Genomic DNA, 22,699 nt, shown 5'->3' on the forward strand with positions numbered 1-22,699 from the left:
GGCCGCCTTTTACAGCTGCTTTTCTATCTCTGCTTCTGTCTCCTTGAACCCCAGTCGGCCTCGGCAGATGGCCGCTCACACTGAGCCTGGTTCTGCTTGAGGTTTCTTCCTGTTAAAAGGTAGTTTTTCCTCTTCACTGTCGCTACAAGCATGCTTAGTGTGAGGGATTGCCTTTGAGTCAATGCAATGAACTGGTTTTCCTTTGATAGAAAACTTTGAATCAATCTGATTGGATGATCTGGTGAAGTGTAAAGTACCTTAAGATGATATGTGTTGTGAATTGGCAGTATAGAAATATACTGATTTTACCCATTTATACCTTTTTCAATAAAGTTCATTGAAAAGAAATACTGTTGTGGAGCTAATGCCAAGTTTTAAAATAAACTTTCCAGTGGTTAATTTATGGTGGAGAGCAAGACAATGTTTTAAAGTGATATTTAAGCGATAAAAACACATTAACTACCCACTGTGCTAATGTAGGGGCTACAATTTTGTTTACATTGCTAAAGCATAGTTGGTAACCAACAAACACCAGAAACACCTGAAACCAGGATTATTGGGCATTTAGCAGCAAGGAAACAGAAAATATCTCTACATAAATGAAAATGATTTGGTGAAGGATCCGTTTTGATTAATTTATTCACTTGAAAGAACCACATTTTCATTACTAGGCTTCAGATTCGGGTGCTGCCTTCTCTTAGAGCAGCGCGCCCCCTTGTGGCTTAATATTTTCATTACACAACAGAGAACACCCACATCACTCAGACAGTATAAAAAGTTTTATTGACAAGTTCAAAATATGAAAGTCTTCATCAAAAGCTGGAGAAGTTGCTGTACTGGTGGACCCAAAGCATCCTAAAAGAAGCGAGTTCAGATTTCCATCAGAGCAGAATCTGGGAGGATTGAAGATCAAGCATGAAGGCTGGAGGGAGATTTACAAAAACAGGAGATTCACAATAAATAAGACGACATCTCAGACGAATCATTGAGAACAGACAGCGTCAGGGGGGGGGGTCACACACAAGACTTCAGGCGCTGCTGGTCTGCTCGGTCTTCACGGTGCTGCGGAGCAATCAAAGGCATACGTCAATTTAAAAACATTTAATGCATCTCAGTCAAACATGCAAACTACGGAAGCTGAGAGCGGTCATAGCCAACTTTTTTCTTTCCTTTGCCCCCTCGAGATAAAGACATAACTATCCCGTTATCACGGTTAAACCATTCATTATTTTCTCGAGATAATTATCTCGTTATCAAGGGAAAACAGTTACTGATTTCTTGAGAAAATTAGATGATTAACCTACATGAGTAATAAATGAGGCTGACCAACAGCCCTGGATTCCCAGTCCATCCATGCCTGCGGTGCTCATAGCAAATAATCAGTTTTTTAGTTTACTTTTTCTTTTCACTCATTGTCAGGTTGTGGTGGATGATTGGATTGCATGGAATGCAGTAGAAAAAAAATATTTTTAATGATTATAATTTAATTTATACCCGTTAGAGGCGTAACCCCGGGGCTGTTCAGGAAAACATCCGGCAGTAAGGCGCTGCTGTAGGTACCAGATCTGCTTCCTGCTTCATGCCAGTAATGTTATGCTACATGATTTGCTGAACGTTGCCATATGAAATAAAACATAGTGGTTGCCCAGACAACGATAATAACATCACACAGCGTCCGTTAGCTTCTCTAATGGCCGATGAAGTTTTACCCGATCGATAATAAAACTGAAAACAATCTGTTCATGGTGAATAAAGTAACTGTTAGACTGTGATATAAAGGGGAGAGCTGGGTAGAGCTGTGGCTAGCTGTGCTCAGTAGCTAACACGTTAGCATATTTTAGCTCGGTCAGTTAGCCTTATTAAGATACACGACTTTTAAATTTGTATCAACAACTGTTCGTATTCCACAAGTAGAAAAACTGTTTTCTTCGTCTAAAGTCTCTACATAAGTCATTTTTTAGGATGCTCCATTTGTCCTTCCTGCCCTCAGACCTTACCGTAATTTCGCGACTATAAGGCGCATATAAACGTCTTTTTTTCCCCTCAAAATGTGCAGCGCGCCCTTTGGTGCGGTGCGCCCTATGTGTGTTGTTACTGCGGACGTTGTTGAGACCACCATGAGAACGTTAAAGGGGGAAGTGTGGGCGTGGATTGGCTGCCACGCAAATGGACAGAAACTGCCGCCTATGGTGATTTTTAAGCGAAAGACTTTACCTAAAGAGACTTTTTCAGCTGGAGTCGTTATTAAGGCAAATGAAAAGGGCTGGATGGATGAGGAGATGATGAAAGCGTGGCTGAGGGAGGTGTATGTGAGGCAAAGGGATGTGACTCCATGCGTGCCCATCTCACAGCCGATGTGAAAAACAAGGTGAAACAAATAAACGCTGTGCTTGCTGTTATTCTGGGAGGTCTGACAAAGGAACTTCAACCGCTCGACATCGGTGTGAAGCGGCCGTTCAAAGTAAGGCTGCGAGCGGCGTGGGAGCGATGGATGACAGACGGAGGCCACAGTTACATGAAAAATGGAAGGCAGCGCCGGGCAAGTTACGCCACCATTTGCGGATGGATTGTAGATGCTTGGACTAACGTGTCTGCTGGCTCTGTTGTTCAAGCTTTCGCAAAAGCTGGCATCATTTCCAAGGAGCCGCACGGCACAGAAAGTGACTCTGACAGCGAAGAATGGGAAATTGGCATGTCGGATTTAGCGCAGCTGTTTAATTCAGAAACAGAGGATGATGACTTTGATGGGTTTGATTAATACTTTGTAATAAATACATGAATAAAGCACAAACATACTCAGTTTTACTCCCGCTCTATTTTTAAATACGCAGTAGAGGTATTTAAACGTAGTAGAGGACATGTACCGGTATATAAAACCCGCGCCCTATAGTCCGGTGCGCCTTATGTGTGTGTTAAATACAGTAATGGGACACATAACTGAGACTGCGCCTTTTAGTACGGAGAGCCTTATGGTCGTGAAAATACTGTAATATAAAAGAGCTGAGACTTTTGTCACCTTTTTAAATGGCAGAGCTCAGTCCGTCTTAGAAGGCAGTACTTTCCTTTAAGACTGACAATGACTGTTTTCTACTTTCCACTACTTTAGATCGTCAATGAAATGTAAAATATCAGCAAATATAGGGAATAATATGTTGAAACTCAAAAAGAGATTTGATCCTTAAGAAACGGGTGCAATGCAGTTTGTCCGAGTGGAGTTGCCATATGTTGACAACCTAAGAAGGGGCGGAGCAGATCTGGTACCTAAAACGGAGGCACAGGTCTAATTGCTTATGAATCAGAAGTGGAAGTAAATCATCAAACCAACGTCTTCTCGTTACCTAAAAGTTAAACAGGATTATTTACAGAATTACACACAGGCTGCCATGACTTCTAAATCCTCCCGCTGTTGTGGCATTGAAAGATGTAATCTGTTTTAACACACACCAAACATCTCGTTATCAAGAGAAAACGGCTTTCTTTATCTTTAGATAATGAGAAAATGAACTCGTTTACTTGAGAAAACCACCGTGAAAAAGTATCAGAGGGACACGGCTGCTCTGGGCTTCCGTAGAAAATTCCTCAGGCTTTCCAAAATGTTCTACCTTTTGCTTTCAGCCTTTTCTGAGCTGCTCTCTTTCGTCTTGTCCTCTTCTTTAACGTCTGAAATGGAGAAAACCAAAGATGCAGATTAAATCCCAATCCAGCTGCATCTCTTTATCACCTCCATGTCTACCGTTACCCACCGACTTTCTTCTCCTCGCTCTCCTTCTTGTCCTCGTCCACCTTTGGCCTTTTGGCTCCTTTCTTGTGATTGGCTGTGTTCCTCCGCCCCCCCTGCCCCTCATCCTCAGAGTCAGAAAACTCTTCATCACAGGCTATCCTCTTATCAGCAGCACGAACTGCAGTCACACAGAGACAGAGGAGGCAGAAGGAGTTCATAGAGAGTTTGACACAAAAGTAGGATGATTTTGTAAACCCGACTTTTTTTCTTCCAGAAACCAGCATTAACCATAAGAACTGAAGCCGTTAGGTTTGTAAAAATGGCAGCAGTCACTTCAAGAGGGTTTAGCTCCGGCTGTCAGGAGAGCAGCCTTACTGGAGATTCGTTTGTCAGGGTCTTCAGCGTCCTCGTCCACGGTGTCGTCTGGGACGGCGTCCTCTGGGATCGCCTGCATCTGGACCCCCGGGGCGTGAGGAAGCATCCGCAGGTTCTCAAAGAGCCGCTGCCTGAAAGGTCAGAGTCCTTGGTTCATTAGCAGCGTTTGATCGTAGCAGCTCTTCACTGGATCTAAAGAAAACACAAACAATCCACTACATACTTGATCTTGTCCGTGTACTCCTGCGTGTTCTGGTTGGTCATGTTGGAGGGGCTGATGTGCAGCTTGAAGTCAGGTCCAAAGTACTCAAAATAGTCGTTGTATGGCAGTTCTGCAACAGGAACAGCATTGGAAGAGTTAAGGCTGGTTTATACTCAGAAACCAGGTCGTCTGTGTGTGTCGGTTAACGCAGATATGCCCCGCCCCCCTGCCGCAGACACTCTGCTGCATCTCTCTCAAATTGAAGGTGACTGCAGACAGGAGGCCTCTGATTGGTCCCCTTTGTGGACAAACATCAAAAATGAAGCAGCAGAAGCTTACGCTCTGAAAGTAGCATTAGAAGAGTGAGTTTAGCACCAAGATGGCCTCACAGGGACGAAGTGAAGAGCTCATGCAAAGCTGCAGGACGGACAGAGAAAACAGAACCACTTCAGGTCGTTTTCTTAGAAGCGATGAAGAACCAACCATCAGGGATGTCCGTATCCAGAGCCACAGCTGTCTCATAGGTCCAGCAGCGAGCCACGTTACGGATGGTGTAACCTCCCCCTCCCAGCATCAGCAGCGGCAGGTTGAACGACCTTATGTACTCCACACACTTAGCGTGACCTGGTTACACACAAGGACAAACATCAGACCTTTTCCACGGATCTGAACTGCGTGGTGAATAGATATCCGCCTGTACCTCTGATGGTGAGGTTGAAGCAGCCGAGGCGGTCTCCAGAGAGAGAGTCTGCGCCACACTGGAGCACCACGGCGCTGGGCTGGTACATCTCCATCACCTTAGCCATCACCTGCAGGATCACAGTTATGTAACGTTAAGGAGGTTCCTGCTGCTGCCGCAGGGCTCCAAGGATCGTCACATGTTCGACGGTCTGCCTCCTAAAGACCATCATGAAGGGCCAAACAGAAGGACCAGTTCCACCCGTTTAACCGATCCCTGATATCGCTTTTCCTTCCTCCAGTTAAGACCTTGTCACCTGTGCAACAAAGTTGGACCTCCCCAAATGGCATTGCCTCTTATGTTACGTTCAGACCGGACGCAGCAGGAGCAGCAAAAACTTGTATTTTAAGGAGGGGCAAAAGGCAGTAGGTAATATCCCACAGTGTGGCCGATATCTATCAAAAAATGTGTTCAATCTAATGACTTAAATTACATCCACTGACAATTAATGGATTGTCATTGTCAGTGGATGACAATGACAATGACAGTGCTTGCAGCACCCTCTGCAAGCACAAGAGGATGCTGCTGTTCATTCATAATGGTAGCCTCACTGGTCTTTGCAATAGAAGTAAAGCCAGAGAAGAGGCCTTTTAGAGCAGAATAATGAATGGATCCAGATTATTTCCACTCTTTAATGGATCCAAGGATGCAGGATTAACTTTGTTCTGGTTATACTGGTCTATAGTTATGCTGCTATAGGCTTAGACTGCTGGAGGACATAGGGACACATTTCATCATTCTGCTTCATTCTATCTCTGTTCTCCCACTCTGCAGAATCTGTTAGTTCAATCTCTAACGTTCTGCTCTCTCTGCTTTTTCTCATAGTAGCTTCATCTGGTCTGTTCCTGTTTGGCTGTGACTCCACCCTGGTGAGAAATATCAGCTGTGCTGCTGCCATCAACACCTTTGATTATAGATGGAGAACAGCCTGTTTTTCAGTGTAGTCCTGTTTCTCTGACTGTGACTAACTGGATGTGCTCTCTTCATTGCCTTTTGTATCTATGCTTCTTTTTGTATCTCTTCTTCTGTCTCCTTGAACCCCAGTCGGCCTCAGCAGATGGCCGCTCACACAGAGCCTGGTTCTGCTTGAGGTTTCTTCCTGTTCAAAGGGAGTTTTTCCTCTTCACTGTCGCTACAAGCATGCTTAGTGTGAGGGATTGCCTTTCAGTCAATGAGTCGATGCAATCAACTGGTTTTCCTTAGATAGAAAACTTTGAATCATTCTGACTTGGATGATCTGGTGAACTGGAAAGTGCCTTCAGATGACATATGTTGTGAATTGGCGCTATAGAAATAAACTGAATTGGTTCTAAATATAAACTCTGCATAAACTCCTTCAGTCCTCAGAGTAGCTCCCATTAATCTGTGCTGCATGGAGGAGCAGCAGAACTTCTCTGCTTTACTTGGAAAGCGAGGATGTGATGAAAGTGGAGGGCATTACCATAAACATTTCTAACATGACAGAAAGCAACATGATGGCAGTGGGCTCTATGCACAACTCCACTACTACCTGAACTTAAGGCAGCTCTTTTGTTTCCTGTCTTTCATTACTGGATTATCTCATTAATCCAGGTGTGTCTGGCCATGCTTACCGAGGTCAGACACACCTGTATTAATCAGTTCATCCTGAAGAAAAAGACAGGAAACAAAAGAGCCCTCCTTAGTTTCTGGAAGTAGTAGAGTTGTTCATAGAGCCCATAAGTACCGTAGATGGAGGCTTGTTTGATCTGATGCACTTTATAGAGCCAAACTTAAACATTCAGGGCGACCAGAACCAGAACCACCGGTTTAAAGCTCTACTAACAGCATTAAGTCTTTTCCAGCACTGATTGTTGGATGAAAAACAGGTCCAGGTGTTGTATACCACCTGTATGGCTGCAACTAACGATTATTTAGCAAATCGATTAATCTGTCAATTATTCTGTTAATTAATTGATTAATAATCAGAAAGCAAAAAGTTCAGTAAAGAAGGGTTTTTACGAAACTAAACATAATGATGGATGAAAAATTTGTGATTTATCTTATGAGTATTGTGGAGGATTTTTTTTACGACACGCCCTCTCAACTTAAAGCCCATTTCTTGTCGTGCACGCGCTGTTTAAAAGGTGCTGTTCTCATAGCTCATACAAGCTTACTGTGTCCACATATAGCAACAACTTTATAGTGAACTCAGTTAACTGACTGTTTGGACAGATGATAACTTTTCTGTAGGTCCACTGCTCTGTGCCTGCGCTATCTTTGTTATCAGTCGCCGCTGTCGGGTAGCTGCAGCCTATGGAGACCGGGGCCCGCAGTGACAGCAAATCCCATAATGCTTTTCGAGGAGAGCTCTCAGTGCAAAGCCTTCTGGGATATATCTGCTTCTTCTGAGGCCTTTTGTTTTCTTCTTATTCACTTCGTAGACACTTTTTTTCTTATGACCTTCTGCCATTTTCAAAGCTCCAATGACTGTTTGAAACTGTAGCTCACCACAGATATACGCCTGAAAGTGCGCATGCGCAGAAAAAGATAGATAATGGGATGAGCATGTCGGACGGCCTAACATAAACATATCACCAGAATGATTGACAGTTAGGAGGACCACTTATTTAGATGATCCACCCGGAAATAAAAGATCGTCCTCTATACATTTAAATGCAAAATGTTTATATACGCATATTTTTCAAATTTGATATAATTTATATAATTGATAGAATTTATCATAGCTATAGACACATTTTAGATTTTCTATACTCCACTTAATGATTAATGGAGTACTAAATTAGATGACAATAACTTCAATAATTGATGAATCAGAATACTTGTTTCAGCCCTAACCACCTGCAGTCATTAATGGTTCAGTCTGCGGTCTTTCTAACCATCCATAGATACACTGCATCCTTAGAGTTTTCCTTTTCTTTGATTCTTACAGATTGGGACACATTTAGGAGGAAAAGGTCTGACTGACTTGTCAAAAACATCCAGTTTTTTTTTTTTACTTACAGGTTTGAAGATTTGTTCGTAGGACTCGTCATCGATGCCGTCCCGCAGTGGGAAGTTGACAGCATAATATTTGCCCTTTCCAGCTCCGATGTCCTACAGCAGAACACAAACCAACATCCCGATCAGTCTCTGATCTCCACACAGAGCAGTGACTCCATCAACAAACTCGCAGCTGGGTTTTCTGCTTTCACTCCGGTGATCTGGCGCTCACCCTGAGGTCTCCTGTTCCTGGGAAGTATTCCCCGTATTTATGGAAGGACACGGTCATGACTCTGTCTGTGGTGTAGAAGGCCTCCTCTACACCATCTCCGTGGTGGATGTCTATATCAATGTAGAGCACCCTCTGGTGGTACCTGGGGAAAGGCGCACCACAAACAGGCCTGGAATAAGTTCGGAACTTGGAAAATGAAAACCACTGAATAAAGAAAATCTAGTATCACCCAATCCAAGAGTTGAAAATTTAACACTAGGACCCCCAGAATTCTACTATTCCAAAAAAGAGAAAATTAAAAACAACCCACAGGACTTTTTGTCCAAGTTTGAAGACGTTTCAGTCCGTGTATCTTTTGGTCATTTGATTTTACTTTCAGAAACGGGAATTTAAAAAAACAAAACAAATGGCGATTAGATTTTTGTTTTAAAATATAAAACAGGAAATTAAAATTCAAAGCGTTATATATAGGGATTGGGATCGAAACCCGGTTCTATCAAGGACCCGGTTCCACTTTTTTCAAAACCCGAAAATCAATAACGTTTGGGCTTATCGATACCACTATCGAGTCTGGTCGTTTTTGTTTTTTTTCTCCCGGAGGTCCTGTAACATAATTGTGTGTCCCTCAAGTCGTGTCACAGCATTTAAATCTAATCAATCACTGCAGCATGTCCACCAATGTTTTGGAATGAAATTGTAAGCAAACAGATATTAAAAGTAAAACAAGTGAAGTCTGGCAGTTAACTTCGCTCGCGACTCAGCTTCATTTTACCAAGCTCAAAGATAAAGAAGCGAAATGCAACTTATGTTGCAAAATCATCTCTTTTAAACGGGGGGACACAACTTCAATGGCCAAGCACATTAGTATTGTGCATGAAATAAAGGCCAAATGCAGTACCTTCGACTGTCTCCGGGTTGAAAAGACTCCTCCTCCTCCTGCGGCTGCCGCCGCACCACAGTCGGGCCCGTCTTCATCATCCACTCAGAGTACCACTTGTAAGCGCGCACACAGACTTTGTAGCTTGTCCGGTCAGTTAAAAATAGTAATTGTGAAATCCGTGTTGTAATCGGCAGCATACAAGCTAGTTAGCTTGAAAAGTAAATAAAGTTTCAGACGTGCTGCGTGATGATGTGTTCAGATTGGCTCAGTAAAACGACACTTAGGTTATTATGATGCGTTCAAGTGTAACGTAAAGAAAAGGGAAATTGAGTTTTTGGCGAGAAACACGAGTAATACAGTTGTATATTGCTCTAATTAATTTAGAATATATAATTAAACTACTGATGCCAACATTTATTAAAAATTACATTTAATTTAAAATACAATTATTTATTTGCCAAATATTTTCCTAATCACTAAAAACATTATGAAAAGTGACAGTAGACAATACATTAACCAACAATTGTGAAAATGTATATATTTTTTTTTAAACCAAAAGAAGACATTTCTTCAAATAATTTTTTCCCCCCACTTCCTTTCTGTCTGTTAAAAACATATTGTTGCATCGTCTTTCCACCAAATAACAGAAAAGTATCGATAGTGGTATAGATAAAGACTCGGATCGATAAGGAGTATCGATAAAGGTATCGATATCAATAAATATTAACGATCCCCATCCCTAGTTATTTATATGCTTATAGCTTTGTAAGAGACATTAAGTGAGATGATGTTGTTGGGAACTTAAGTCATTCAGGGTAGATTTTATTCTTGTTTCTGCAAAGTCACAGCAAAGTTAAACTTTAAGTTAAACCTAAACTGAAGTACCATTACTGTAAGTTTGTGGTCTAACAGTTCTATTTGCTTTACTGCCTCCTTTTATGATGTCTTTACCCCTTATAGTTTATATTCCAGTACTAGTCACTCTAATTTTATTGTTTAATTAATGTTAAGCATTTTGAATTGGCTCCAATGCACCTAGGCTTTCTTGCTTCTTCCCTGCAAGCCAATAAGACTCCACCACTAGATGAACAGAGGACATCCAAAGCTTTGGTCAGGAAGGTTTACACTATAGTTATAAGACATTACCTGGCACAGTACTCTGAATTATTCTAAAAAAAAAAAAAGAAGTTATTAGTAGTAGAGAGAATGAAAATATTTTCCAAGTTATTATCTTCATCTATATCCGAAAAAGGGAGAATTGGATGAAAGGCTGATTTGTTACAATTATTGAAAACAGGTCAATCCTTTTGCAACAGGGTAAATTGTCATTCAAAATGGCCAACTTCCTGTGGGGTTTTCCCCAATGGCTTGGGGCTGATGGTTTGAATTATTTTAATTCTTGGGGGCGCCGTTGTGAAATTAGACCCCACCCACAAAATATTGCTCTGGATTCCTGTTTGGGGTTGGTCTAGGATCATCTCTTGTGATTTTGGTGCAGATCTGATTATTAATGAGGAAATGAGAGCAAATAGTATTTTCAAGGCGAAATGCCTCAATTTGCCAGATTTCCATGGCAACAGTTTTAAACTAAAACCATCTGTGCTTTAAATGAAGTTAGACCAACGTGTTTTCTGCTTTCTGACCGAGTTTCAAGGTGATGAGATTAAAAATGACAGAAAGGGACCCTCCCAAGTGAAAAAAGTGACTTTCGGTTTTCCCCATCTCATGTTAGGGGGCGCTGTGGAGCCATTTGGCCACGCCCATTTTGAATTCCAATAAATTTCGTAAATTTTCACAGGGGGACAATTTACTGCCAAGTTTGGAGAGTTTTTGAACATGTCAAAGCCTCCAAAAAGCTGCTTCTTTTGTAAGGAGAAAAATAATAAACGGCACAGATATAATAGGCCTTTGCAGCGCTGTCGCTGCTCGGGCCTAACAAAAAAAAAAAAAAAATCCCTAAATAAGGCTGGTGTCTTTACTTCATAGAAATGCTTGCTGCTGAACTTACTTGAGCAGCTCCAAAATAGCCAAGACGATGTCGTTGACGTAGCAGAAGCCTGAGGCTTCAGACTTCTTAGCGTGGTGGAGACCTCCAGCCCAGTTCACAGCGATGTCCGTCTGCTGTCGGTTCAACTTCACCGATCCAGCTGAGCCAAACAGAAGCCGGTTAATGTCACAGGAAGCAATGTGTCATGTAGATACCGTTTAAAAAGATCGAAGGATGTTTCTGTCCCTGCAAAGACTCTATCAGGAGGCGTGTCCATTTGAAGGGAAATTCAGACCACAGAGTTTGTTCCATCTTCTTCCTATTTATCCGGGGTCGGGTCGCTGAGGCTGCAGTCTAAGCAGTGACGCCCAGATTTCCCGATCAACACGCCCCCTCCAGCTGCTCTGGGGGGACCCTGAGGCGTGTCCTGGGCCTTCCACGAGGCCTCCTCCCAATAGCACATGCCTGGAACACCTCCTGAGGGAGGCGACCAGGAGCTGAGCCACCTCAGCTGGCTTCTTTCAATGTGGAGGAGCAACGCCTCTACTCTGAGCTCCTCCCGGGTGACTGAGCTCCACACCTGATCTGGAAGGGTGCGCCAGGCCACTCTGCGAGGGAAACTCGTAATCTTGTCCTTTCGGTCATTACCCAGATCTCATGACCATAGGTGAGGGTGGGAACGTAGATCGATCGGTAAATTGAGAGCTTTGCCCCGCGACTCGGCTCCCTTTTCACCATGACAGTCAGATACAGCGACCGCATCACTGCCTACGCCGCACCGATTCGTCTATCGATCTTCATCTGTGCCTCACTCGTGAACAAGACCTTGAGATACTTGAACTCAACTTGAGACAAGGACTCTCCACCAACCTGAAGAGGGGAGTCCCCCTTTCTCTGGTGGAGAACCATGGCTTTGGATTTGGAGGTGATGATCCTCTTCCCGGCCGCTTCACACTCGGCTGCAAACCACCCCAGTGCATGCCGAAGGTCCTGGTTTGATTAGGCCAACAGGGTAACATCATATGCAAACAGCAGAGATGATATCCTGAGGTTCCCCACACTGGACACCCTTCGGTCCTTGGCTGTGCCTAGAAATTCTGTCCATAAATGTAATGAACAGAAGCCGTGTCGAAGGGCAGCCCTGGCAGAGACCAACATGCACAACAGGCTCCTGCTGCAGTCATACAGAGAGCAGACAGCCTTTAGAGGGCACCGGACCCCATACTCCCGCAGCACCCCCCCACCACAGGGCACCATGAGGGACACAGTTGAAAGCCTTCTCCAGATCCACAAAACACGTGTGGACTGGCTGGGCAAACTCCCACGAACCCTCGAACACCTGATGAAGGGTACAGAGTTGGTCCAGTGCTCCACGACCGGGATGAAAACTGCATTGTTCCTCCTGGATCTGAGGTCCGACCATCGACCGGATCCTCCTCTCCAGCTCCCTGGAGTAGACCTTACTGGGGGGTTCAACCACTTTAAAAAAAAACAAAAGTACAAAAAGCATAAAATACTAACAACAAACTAAATTGAAAGCAAAAATAAAAACTGAAATAAGAACTTGACATTTAAAGGTGCAGTAGGAGATCTTTTCCAAGGCATTTTTTAGCATGTGGCTTAAAAATCTCCCCACAACCACTCTGCAAGCAGTGGAATAGAAGGTCTGGAAGTGAAAGTAAAATAAATGGTCCCCGCTACAGTGAGAAATCAATGAATAGCCCCAACCAATCACAAAAGACGGTCCGTTGTACACGATTGGTTCCTGACATGTCGAACGTGGTCGTCTGCCTGTCCCTCCCCCCCTGTGTGTACCCTGACACATGAACGAATCGACCCCCCAATGCTTGTGCAGGACGCCATGGCTGGAAGCTAGCCACCGCTATGCTACGTTCACACCTAAAGCAGTAAGAGCAGCAAAAACGTGCGTGCTGCTTCATTTTTGATGCTTGTACAAGTTTAGTTCTGACGCGCGGCTGAAGCAGATTAGCTGCTCTGGCTGCATGGTAGAAAAGTGATCTGATGCGCGTTGGGAGGAGCTACCCTACCCTTTCTTTGCCTGTAACAATGGCAGCTATATCTCCTGTCATCAGTGGGTAAAATGTAGCTTGAATTTTTTTTGAAGTGAGAAAGTCCACCTGAGAACATCGTCAGTGCATTATTTCAGTCAGACCACCGTACACTGGCGGTGCGATGTCACTGGGAATCCCATTCAACAGCAGCCTATGGCCCGGTCGTCTCTTCGCGGTTGGCCGCGGCGGTTGGAAGGCGTTTTTTAATGTACGTAATCCAAACTGCAGGCACCAGGATAATAAAACTGAACATGTTTTGCCGGCAGATTTCAGCATTTTAGGTTAATTTAGGCGTTAATAAACTGTTTCAGAGGAGGGATTATAGAGCTCCGCATCATCAGCGATGCTCTAGACGCGTTGCAGACAGCATGCGCGTTAATGTGTTTTGAGGGTGTGGTTTCGAGGGGTGGTCTGAGGGGAGAGGCATGGTTGTGTATGTTTAAAAATATAGCTTGCTGGAACCGTTTTTTCACAAGATCTCCTACAGCACCTTTAAAGAGATTTGAAGTGAAAAGAAAAGAAATAACTTTTCTGGATGAAGTCGATTTTTTTAGTTTCAAAGTGGCGTCCCCTTAGCGTGGGGGCGGGCCTTAGATGACCAGGGTGTAAATGATGACTGACAACTTCAGGCGGATGGTTAAATATTTTCCAGGTTTGGCATTCATGAACTGTCTGAACTATGAATGTCTTCTAAGGTAAGTCGATATTCTGTTTTTATGCGATTGGTTTTGAAAATATTTTTCAGTCTAAACATTTCTTCCTTACAGTTTTAAGATAATTTTACTGAACAAACTTTATGGCTTCAGTTTGGCTCCGATCCTTCAGAGACTGAGAATTCCCGTTGATAGTTTAGCTCTGACCGTTGCTGCTGATGCCGTCTCCACACAGCCTCCTGATTGGCTCTGGCACCTCTTTGGGTTTTACTTTCTGAAATGTTCAGAGCTTTGATTCTTTCTATTCCTGCCATTGAACCTTACTTCTAAAAAAGTAGCCCAGACTCACCTGCAGACCCCCCCGCAGACAGCTGGCAGAACTCAAACAGGCCATCGAACACGGGGCAGTCCTCCCCCACATTGACTGGCAGGAAGCAACAGAAAAACCACAGTGACTTTTCCAGAACGTCCAGCTGCTCTCCAAACATCATGATGAAAACTCACAGCGCTGCATCTGCTTGCTGAACTCGGACATGTTGTCTGGCCGTATGGATCGGAGGAACTTGATGTAGTCGTCGCTGTGGTACTTTGTCATCTCGTCTGCGGTGGCTTTGTGTGGTCGCTGAGGGGCAAAAGGAGAGACAAACAAAACCTTAACACTACGTCACCCTTACAGCTACGTCTATAGTGTCGCTTCATCTCTCAGAGATTCATTAGTTGTTTTAATTGAGAAGAAAAGACTTGAAGTGCTGATTGGAGCTGCTGCAAACGTACGTAAACCTCCATTTTTCTGTACAGTCCGTAGTTCAGGAGCAGGTTGTGAGTCATCCGGATGCGATGCGGCTTCATGGGATGGCCTTGACCGTAGTAATAGTTCCCAATGTCACCTGCAAAAACCATACGGATCAGCTCAGAATTAAACCCAATTTTCATCTCTGTGCAGTTGATGCCATGAAGGGGAGGAGTTTCAAAATAAGCAGTAGTGGTGATTTACTGAGAAAACTGTTTAAATGCAGACAGATGCATGGATGAACAGGAACCGCACTGGAGCCGAGCTTTATTGAACAGGTTAATGGCTCTACCTAGCTATTCTTTAAAATAAATAAACAGATTTTTCTAAAAGATACTTTTAGTAAATCAACATCTGTTAATAAACATTTTTAATGTACAAATAACTATATATATATATATATATATATATATATATATATATATATATATATATATATATATATATATATATATATATACATATATATAGCTACTACACTACTATATAAATAAATTTTGAATGGCTACTACTACACATATATGCATATTAGGGATGCACGATATTGGGATTTTGGCCCATATCCGATATGCCGATATTTTAAAACTCATGTAGCCGATAATCGATATCGATACTGATGTTAAAGCTGGACAAAAAGAAGTAGTCATTGAAAATAGCAGTTTTGTTATCCATTTCTGACACTTTGAAAAATAATATACTCAAATATATTTTCATATGCTGATATCAAATTTATTTTTAAAAACGCGGTATCGATCTATTTTTCTTTCAAAATCTCGTGAAATTTCATCGTTCTGTTACAAACTCTCGTGATATTTTGCAAATTCTTGTGAGATTTTGTTAGTAAAATAGATCAATACCGCGTCAATATATCAACATATAAAAATATGGCAAAATTTCCTGAATTTTCGGGGGATTTCGTAGCATAACGATGACATATAGCAATATTTCATTAGTAAAAGAGATTGATATGGTGTTTTTAAATGGCAATATATCAGCATATGAAGATACTGGGATATTTTAATGTATCAGTATTTTTTCCCTCGTCTTTAGAAGTTTTTAAGTCTGTAAAAAAAAGTTTTTGAGGAAGTTTTTTCTGGGTAAATAACCCCATTCCTACCAGAACAGTGAAATGTTTACGTTTTTATAGATGAGAAACGATAGTTCAGTGGGTGAAACGGACGTGCAGAGAAGTTTAAACCCCATAGACCCCATCTCTGCAAATCTCACAATCTCTCTGGAAGTCTCCTGATATCGATAGTTGTTCACGGTTGCTTGCGAGTCGGATAAGGCAAGTGAGCGCTATCAAGCAATACAATATTTCGTGCATCATGTGCGGATTAGAACTACTTCAATTGCGCAGAGAGATCAGGGGTTGAGGATGAGGTTGCTTGTGAAACCTGTGCAGCGTTTCTGTCCAAAGCGATGCTCTGTTCAACCAGCGTTCCAGGCAACTGGTTGTCAGTGCACTGATTGGATTAGTCAGAAAAATAAGCCAATAAGTTTCGGTTTACTCTCTGATAGTCACCTAGTTACCACTCAAAGCTGTGCATCCTGTAAAATAGGTTGAATCCTCCAGTAAAAAATGAAAATATAAGACTTATTTTACAGCAGAATCTACTAAAGTATATCCATGTCTAGTGAAGGTGAAGAATGATGAAGTGTGTATATACGGGGCACGGTGCGGGTCTGTTGTCTTCAGATGCGGACTGGAGGCGGTTATATTTTGTATATTTATATGTTTTAAAAACAAAGCGGGGCGTGTATGACGTCATCCACGCCCGCGGACTACTGTTCATTCTTCCTGCCCGCTGAACTGCTGCTAGTTTTCCTCACATGCCTGGAAGATGTCTAGTTCTGCTACCACAGATGATCTCGCTCTCCAAATGGAATTGAACGATTCAGATTAGCTAGAATGAATAGAAGGGATAGAGCGTAGCCGCCTGTGGCCCGGGCTGCCTCTAACAACTTCAGTCCGGCGTCATACACACTCCGCTTTAGGGCTGGAAGATATAGAAAAAAAAGCTTATCGATAAAAAGAAAATGCATATTGATCGATATCGATAATTATTGAAAAGATCTGAAACCATATTTTATGTGCAGCTATGCCTTGACTTTTTATGATATTGCTAAATGATTTAATTTTAATAAAGAACACAAACACAGACTTCCAATTAAATATTTATTTTAGAGATGCACAATATAATCGGCCCCCTATCGGTATCGGCCTTAAAACTGAATATCTTGGACATCGGCCACCCCACCGATATTTAACCCGATATTTGATCAGCTTCTGAGTTTCTAAAGTCTAAAAAAAATAATAATAATTAGGGCTGCAACAACGAATCGATAAAATCGATAAAAATCGACTTTTAAGAGCGTTGGCAACGAATTTCATCATCGATTAGTTGTGTCGCGCGATTATTGCGTCATCCGCTGCGCCGTCATCACTGCCTCTTGACTGAAAGAGGAAGGAAAAAAAATACGGCAGAGCGAGTCAGCGCCGCAGGAGCAGTGTTGCCAACTCAGCGACTTTTCAGACCCCTCCAGCGACTATTTTTCAAAAAAGCGACTAGCGACAAATCTGGCGACTTTTTTCGGTGTCACTGGTGACTTTTGGAGACTCTTACGTGAAAGCATGTATCATTCCTACTCTGCCGTGGGGCGCCTCCCCCACACCAACCGCGTTTTCCCGCAGGAGTCCCTCTCAGTCAGAGCCTCAGCGTCCAGACTGCAAATGAAGCGCGCATGCACCGGGATTGACGGCGCAAATTGATCACAATAATTAAAATAGCCTGCGCTTTGTAAAGTGAAAAAAGTGATAACATGCAACTTTTTTCAAAAGAAATGAACATGGCACGGAACCACCATGTTTGTTTGGTTTTAAAGTGGGGAAACGTTACGTTAGTTTCTCAGGTAGCTCATCTGATGCTTTCCTTATCTTGTTAGTAGGTTACAGACAGTGATAAGGTTGGCTACTTATTTTACTTTAAATTTCATTTGAACTAGCTTAAGCAGCGTTTACATTTACTTTATAAATAAATTAACTTGCAAATTATGAGGGCAAGACTTTTAAAGTTTAAATCTGGCAAAGATAAAGTAAAGATGATCCTGCAATTTATAGAAGTAAAGCAGAATAAAATCCAGCAAGATCAGTAATATGTCAATTAATTATCTGCCACATTCCCATGTAAATATCTGTCTTTGGAGGATGTGTTTTTTAGCACCCCTAGTTCTCTCATTTTTATTCCAAATACAATTTATAATTTGAATCACAGGCTATTTTTATCTCTATGGTTCAGTATTTTCTTAAGTAGCAACTTTAACTGCTGTACTTTCCTGTCTTAAAAGGCAGAACTCTTCTAGTCTAAAAAAAACTCATTTGTTGAAATGGGGGGCCTATTGTTTGAACCCCTTAGGGGCTTTTAAAAACAAAAATGTCTTTTTTTGCGCTTTATGAAACAAAGTACCCTATATTTTGTGGATGTACAGCTACATTTCTCATGTAATTTTGCGTAGTTTTAACACAAACATTTATTTTTCATATTGCACCAGTACAGGTAATGAGCAACCTGTACTTGTGTGCTTGTTTGTTCTGTCTATAATGTTTATTTTGGAATAAAGAGGTTAATATAAAAAATATTTTTTGTCCGATTCATCGATTAATCGAAAAAATAATCGTCCAATTCATCGATTTTTAAAATAATCGTTAGTTGCAGCCCTAATAATAATAATACTTCTTCTTGTTCCTCAAAAACTTCTTTTTTACAGACTTAAAAACTTCTAAAGACGAGGGAAAAAATATTGATACATTAAAATATCACAATATCTTCATATGCTGATATATTGCCATTTAAAAACACCATATCAATCTCTTTTACTAATGAAATATTGCTATATGTCATCGTTATGCTACGAAATCCCCCGAAAATTCAGGAAATTTTGCCATATTTTTATATGTTGATATATTGATGCGGTATCGATCTATTTTACTAACAAAATCTCACAAGAATTTGCAAAATATCACGAGAGTTTGTAACAGAACGATGAAATTTCACGAGATTTTGAAAGTAAAATAGATCGATACCGCGTTTTTAAAAATCAATTTGATATCAGCATATGAAAATATATTTGAGTATATTATTTTTCAAAGTGTCAGAAATGGATAACAAAACTGCTATTTTCAATGACTACTTATTTTTGTCCAGCTTTAACATCGATATCGATTATCGGCTACATGAGTTTTAAAATATCGGCATATCGGATATCGGCCAAAATCCCAATATCGTGCATCCCTAGTTTATCTAACCAACTTTTTTAACCATAACAGAATTGTTTTAAAGAAAAATAACTTAAGAGACCTGAGTTATGTTATTAAATACTGACAAAGAATAAACTAAAGTGACCAGAAAAGTGACCAAAATAAATATAAGAAATAAATAAATAGAATACCCTATTTGGGTGGGAATAGTACACCACCAGCTTGTGGTAATTAAAAGATTGTAGGACTAGGCTACCATGTAAACTCCACTCAACAAGAACAAAAACCCACATCAACTCACCCTTTAGCCTAGCTTTTCTATGGGGTATTTTTTCTCACCCCTATTCTTCTAGAGGTGCTGCTGGCACCTCGTTATGGTTCAGCTTAGTTTCCTGCTTTAACCTGAGTTATTACTTTGGAGTTTCTGGCCCCTCAGCATTTTTCTCTCAATTGTTAGAACTACGTGGGAAACTGCCCAGAACTGAATATATATATATATTTTCCCGAAATTCCCGAAGATTCCTCGGAGGAGAGCCGCGCCGGGGCCTACACAGCTCGTACTCCTGCGGGTGTGAGCAGCTGAGATGATAAAAAAAACAAGTTGGTTGTGTTATCAGACTTCGTTTTCACTGGTTCCCTACACATTTCACAGATGACTGTGGTTTGTTTTTTGTCCGACTTGCCATGACCGAAATACTGCCAGACTGCCGAACTACAAAAACCCATCTTTGGAACAATTTCCTCCGCCTCTCCTTCATGTGTGTTGTGGTTTGAGAGGGCGGCGCTTTGTGACGGCGTGCCTGGGTCCGCGATTGCGATTGGTTGGGAGGAAGCAGTGACTAGCATAAACCTACATGCTAGGCTACAATGAGAAGGAAGGAAAACTGTGTATCTTTATTGAACTTTTATCGATCCTCTTTTTTTCTATTGCGCCACACGTCTATCGATCGATATATATCGTTATTGAATTATCGCCCAGCCCTACTCCGCTTGGTTTTTAAAAAAATATAAAAATATAACCGCGGATGTCTGGGGGACACTAGCTACGTTTACATGCGCAAAATTTCCCCGATCCGATCCAAACCTTGGTTGATCGGAAATTCAAAATCTCCGTTTACATGGACACTAAATGAAATGATCCGATCATGACGTGTGTATACATGTACCAAGCGTTGGATCAGATTAAATCTTTTAAGCATGCGCAGAACTTCCTGCCAAACTCGGCAGTTCTGTCTGCGTCTGGTTTTTGGGAGGCCTGACAAACGATGCGCTCAGAGCGAGCGGAAAGAAAAACGGAGAGAGGAGGAAAAAAGCGCTTGGCAGTGAAATGTACGAGAGAAAATGTAGAGAATGAGCGATTGAACCGGCGTGGGAGAGCGATTGGGCTGTGGAGAGAGAAAAGAGGAAGAGGAGGAGGATAAATTCCTGCTTCCTGCAGCTTTAAATGAACTTGAGTGTATAAGTCGGCGTTCCTAGACTCCCCCCGCCATGTTGTTCACAACAAGAGCGAGAGCGACCGGTGGTTTCCTGTTGTTGACAAGGCGGAAAAACGTCACGCTGACGTCGCACACATGCGCAGTGAAGATTATTTTACTCTTAAGATCCGAATGGGTGTTTACATGGACGCCAATCGGAATGGCGATCGGCAAAAACCACCTCTCTCTTTCGGAATTAAATTTAGATCCGATCGGACCGAATCGGATTAGAATCTTCAGTCTGACATGTTTACATGAAACATTTTTGATCTGATCAGGCCTTGAATCCGATTAGTTGTGTCCATGTAAACGTAGCTACTGATTCACCCAAATGTTATGAATGGTGGCGTAACATAAAGAATAAATTATGAACAGTTTAGTTTGTGCTTTCAATCATTGCCCATAGGAAGACGTTACCTGGATATAACCTAACGGAATATCTTCAGAACTGCTCTAAATGACACAAAACTCATATGGGTGAGTTCAACATGATGGAATAACGTAAAATCAGGGCCCAATGCAAAAAAAAAGGTGTTCCCCTTTAAACACCAAGAGAATCTGTCTTTTCCGACTTCTGTCACTTCAGCCTGACAGAAATAAAAGTCAGTCACCAAACAGTTTTCCAACTCGTATTTAGTATTTATCATCTTTCATTGCTGATATAAGAGGATGGAAACTGGCTGATAGCAGGAAACAAATATTAAGAGTTCCTGAAAAGATGACAGTGTAGACTTTCTGGTAAATCTCGTTCTAATGTAAAATATGACAGATTACTGAATTATGGCCTTTTTAGTATACTACATGCTATCAATTTTTGAGAATTTGGAAACAGTTGGACTTTATTGCCCAAAGATATGGGAGGAGGAGAGGATGGACATTTCAGATGCGTGAAATAATCCATTCCTGCTTCATAACACGGGAAGAAATTAATTCACCTGCAAGTCTTTATCTTTGTTTATTCCTCTCTTCATCAACAACAAACCCTCTTGATTTGGTGACATTTGATCATTATTTGCCAAAGTTATGAGAGGGGAATCATATACTTTATCCACCTGCTATAATCCGTTCTCCCTTTGATGATCTTTATGAAATGCATTTTCTGTTCAAATGTTTATCCAACAATTTATAAATATTCAACAAAAAAAAAAACTCAAACCAAAACCACTACACTTTGTTTTCAAAGTTTGAAGATGTTTCGCTTTCCATCCACAAAGATTTTTTTTCATTTCAAAATGTCTGGAGCAATGCTACTGCAGACATTTTGAAATGAGAATTGGAAATATACATTTCATAAAGATCATCAAACCAACAGTCAGTTTTAATTTAAATATTTTGGATTTCAAAGTATAAAATAATAAATGTTTCAAATATGATATAGAAAAATAATGATAGTTTCAAAATTCGCATGTTGAACTTATTATATCAGGTTGCTAAAATATTTGCTTCCCTCCATAACTCTGGCAAATAATGATCAAATGTCACCAAATCTACAGTTTGTTGTTGATGAAGAAAGGAATAAACACAGTTAAAGACTTGCTGGTGAATTAATTTCTTCCCATGTTAGGGAGGGGAATTTTTATGTGTGATAGTGTGTAGTATGATAGAAATGTCCATAATCCAGTAATCTGTCATATTTTACATTACAACAGGATTTAGCAGAAAGTCTACTCCCTCATCTTCACCCTGATCTCCTAGAATCCTAGATCCTCCCCTGGACTGAAGGGAACCCTGGTGTAAATATTGGCCACTTGATACAAAAACCAGCATCATGTCGGGGTTAATTTCTCCACTTTTGCCTTAAAGATGTTTTAAAAATAAGCTTAAATGCAACTATATATATATACATTTGAAAAAACGGCGTTTTACCCGGACATTGTAGAGATATTTTAGTGTCTATATTTGTATAATATGCTTTAAATTAGTTGAAATGTAGCAGGCTGGGTGGGTGGGCGCCATTGATACGTCGTTAATCAGGCTAAGATGCTAGTTGCTAGTTAGCATCGCTCCAATCTGCAGCGGCAGTTAGCTTCGAGGCTAACGCTAGCCTGCAAGCTGGAAGAGCAAAAATTTAACACATACCGTCATAGTAGTAGCAGACCTTCTTCTTCGTCCCGCCTGCTGTAGTGTAAGCCATGTTGGAAGCAAAACAATGAAAGTTTAGTAATGTGTGCTCAGAAAGGGAAGAAGATGACCGACGTCAAGACAGCGTCGGTGATGGGCGGGGCAACCGCTGGAGGGGCGGGGCCGGGGTAGGAGCTAACCCGCTGAGGTGCGGGTACATCATCTGGGGCGGATTTAGGAAATTTGGGGCCCCAGGCAAAGACCGGTAGGGGGCCCTCTGAATTCAGAAGACA

General features: G+C 41.6%; 1 protein-coding gene across 1 annotated transcript; it reads right to left on the bottom strand.

Moving 5' to 3' along the window:
* Positions 1 to 764: 764 nt before the first annotated feature.
* On the bottom strand, positions 765 to 22,588 carry LOC119790789 (histone deacetylase 2). The gene is made up of 15 exons (XM_038296511.1): positions 22,425 to 22,588; positions 14,597 to 14,709; positions 14,327 to 14,444; positions 14,172 to 14,246; positions 11,119 to 11,257; positions 8,231 to 8,372; positions 8,020 to 8,112; positions 4,999 to 5,107; positions 4,782 to 4,922; positions 4,320 to 4,428; positions 4,097 to 4,227; positions 3,744 to 3,899; positions 3,603 to 3,660; positions 1,021 to 1,062; positions 765 to 922 (listed from the first exon to the last, which is right to left on the bottom strand). The coding sequence occupies exons 1-14, from the start codon at positions 22,477 to 22,479 to the stop codon at positions 1,029 to 1,031; spliced, it is 1,473 nt and encodes a 490-aa protein (XP_038152439.1). The 5' UTR covers positions 22,480 to 22,588; the 3' UTR covers positions 765 to 922; positions 1,021 to 1,028.
* Positions 22,589 to 22,699: the final 111 nt, after the last annotated feature.

This window comes from Cyprinodon tularosa, unplaced genomic scaffold, assembly GCF_016077235.1.
Source record: "Cyprinodon tularosa strain WSP-4 unplaced genomic scaffold, ASM1607723v1 ctg370, whole genome shotgun sequence".
Classification (NCBI taxonomy): Eukaryota; Metazoa; Chordata; class Actinopteri; order Cyprinodontiformes; family Cyprinodontidae; genus Cyprinodon; species Cyprinodon tularosa.